The sequence below is a fragment of the Corylus avellana genome, chromosome ca6 (assembly GCF_901000735.1).
Source record: "Corylus avellana chromosome ca6, CavTom2PMs-1.0".
Lineage (NCBI taxonomy): Eukaryota > Viridiplantae > Streptophyta > Magnoliopsida > Fagales > Betulaceae > Corylus > Corylus avellana.
Window position 1 is genome coordinate 22,386,833 of NC_081546.1, and position 1,670 is coordinate 22,388,502.

Here is a 1,670-nt window from a genome sequence, read left to right on the forward strand (position 1 = left end):
AATAAAAAAAAAAAAAAAAAAAAAAAAAAAAAAAAAAAAAAAAAAAAAAGACCAACTTGCATACACTTAAATGGACAAAGTTTTCTTTCAAATTGGATTGAAAGTAATGTCACTCTTCACACCTATTTATCACACTCAATTTACATTTTTCACCAGCTAAAGTTGAGTGTTTTAAGTGGCTTTCCATGTAAGCCATTTAAAGAAAATGAAAGCTATTTAAAATATGTCAGTGTGAAGAGTAGCATTACTCATTAAATTGACACGTCTTCAAAATCACGTGAGAATCGTTGCTAATTTAAAGACATGTTAATTTAATAGCATGGATTGTAGGAAAACTTTGTGAACTTATCTAAATGTGTTGGATTCTAAATAGACATGAATTAGCTGTTGAGGGAAGTCACCATCTTCCATCTGTGAAATGATTAATACTCCTACTCCACGATGAATTGGTGTTGGGTCTATCTCGGCCTAAAGTTGTGAAAACATTCAAAATCAACATATGGGCATGTTTGTATTTCCTAAAAGTTGAATATCTAAGCTTCATACTTTCTTGACTTTATTTGTGTAAATGATCTTAATTTTTCTGTTCATATTCATGCATGCATGTAGAGTTTTTTGGTAATATTTTTTTCTTTCTATAACGAAATATTATTACATTCTTTGGTCTTCTTATGCAGCATTAGCAATTCTATGTTATAGTGCAGTGCAAATAGTTGACTATTTGAAGAGAAAATGATGCACCGACCTGCCCAGCCCCAATGAGGGACAACAAGGCCCACGTAGTTTGGACTAAATTTGCACGATTGCCTTCTATATTCGTCCAAACCTGTTTCATAAAGAAACAAACTTGAGTTCTTTCTTTTCATTCTCCAATTTTTTTATTTTTATTTTTTCATATGGCTTGGTAGTATACATATTTATAATTGGATAAAGATTCTCAACAATCTTGTTGTCTCACTTGTTAGCAATTCGGACTCGCTCTTATAGGACCCATTTGTCGAACAGGTTTTGGGCAACTCGTTTCTTGTTCAGACAAATGAACTCTATAAAAACTGTCTCATATTTGTTGCCTGAGAATCTAAAGTCAAATTGAAACGATATGTTCCATACCTTGTTTTGGCTTGATAGGTAACTTTCTCCCCAACCACCATTAGGTAGCTGCTTTGATAGCAAAAATTCACAAGCTTTGCGCAATGCAAGACAATTTTTGTAGCTTCTTCCACAGGCTGCCAGTGCCCCTACAGCAAACCATGTACCATAGGTGTAGCGAATCCCCCAACAACCATACCTGTAAAAATGATCTTTTATCCTTCAATAATACTTAATATAGGTTAAAATATTTATAAATTATTCATTTCCTATAGAGTAATGCTATTTAATAGAATGTTGACTGTAATAAAACTTGATGATTTAGTATGTAGTGATGAAAATTAGCCTTTATATTAGATCTTATATATATAAAAAAGAAAACCAATGGCTGCTTTTCACTGTCACCATCATCCCAAGTGTATGGCGACAACTGATTGATGATTGAACTTGATATTAAAGCAAATGTTCTGAGTTTCGAACTTTGTCTCCAAATTTCATATAGAGCTAAATTACCATGATCCATCAAGTTCTTGGACGTCTTCAATGTATTGAATTCCCCTGGAAATGCTACTATCTATCTC

At 32.7% G+C, this 1,670-nt stretch overlaps 1 protein-coding gene across 1 annotated transcript in view; it reads right to left on the minus strand.

The window, feature by feature from the left end:
* The window catches only part of LOC132185383 (lupeol synthase-like), a gene marked incomplete at its 5' end in the record, with an annotated part of 10,765 nt that overhangs the window by 876 nt on the left and 8,219 nt on the right, over nt 1-1,670 (minus strand). The window contains 3 exons of the mRNA XM_059599163.1: nt 376-468; nt 746-826; nt 1,111-1,288. Of these exons, the coding sequence (XP_059455146.1) occupies nt 376-468; nt 746-826; nt 1,111-1,288 (352 nt within the window). The remainder of the gene's footprint in view (nt 1-375; nt 469-745; nt 827-1,110; nt 1,289-1,670) is intronic.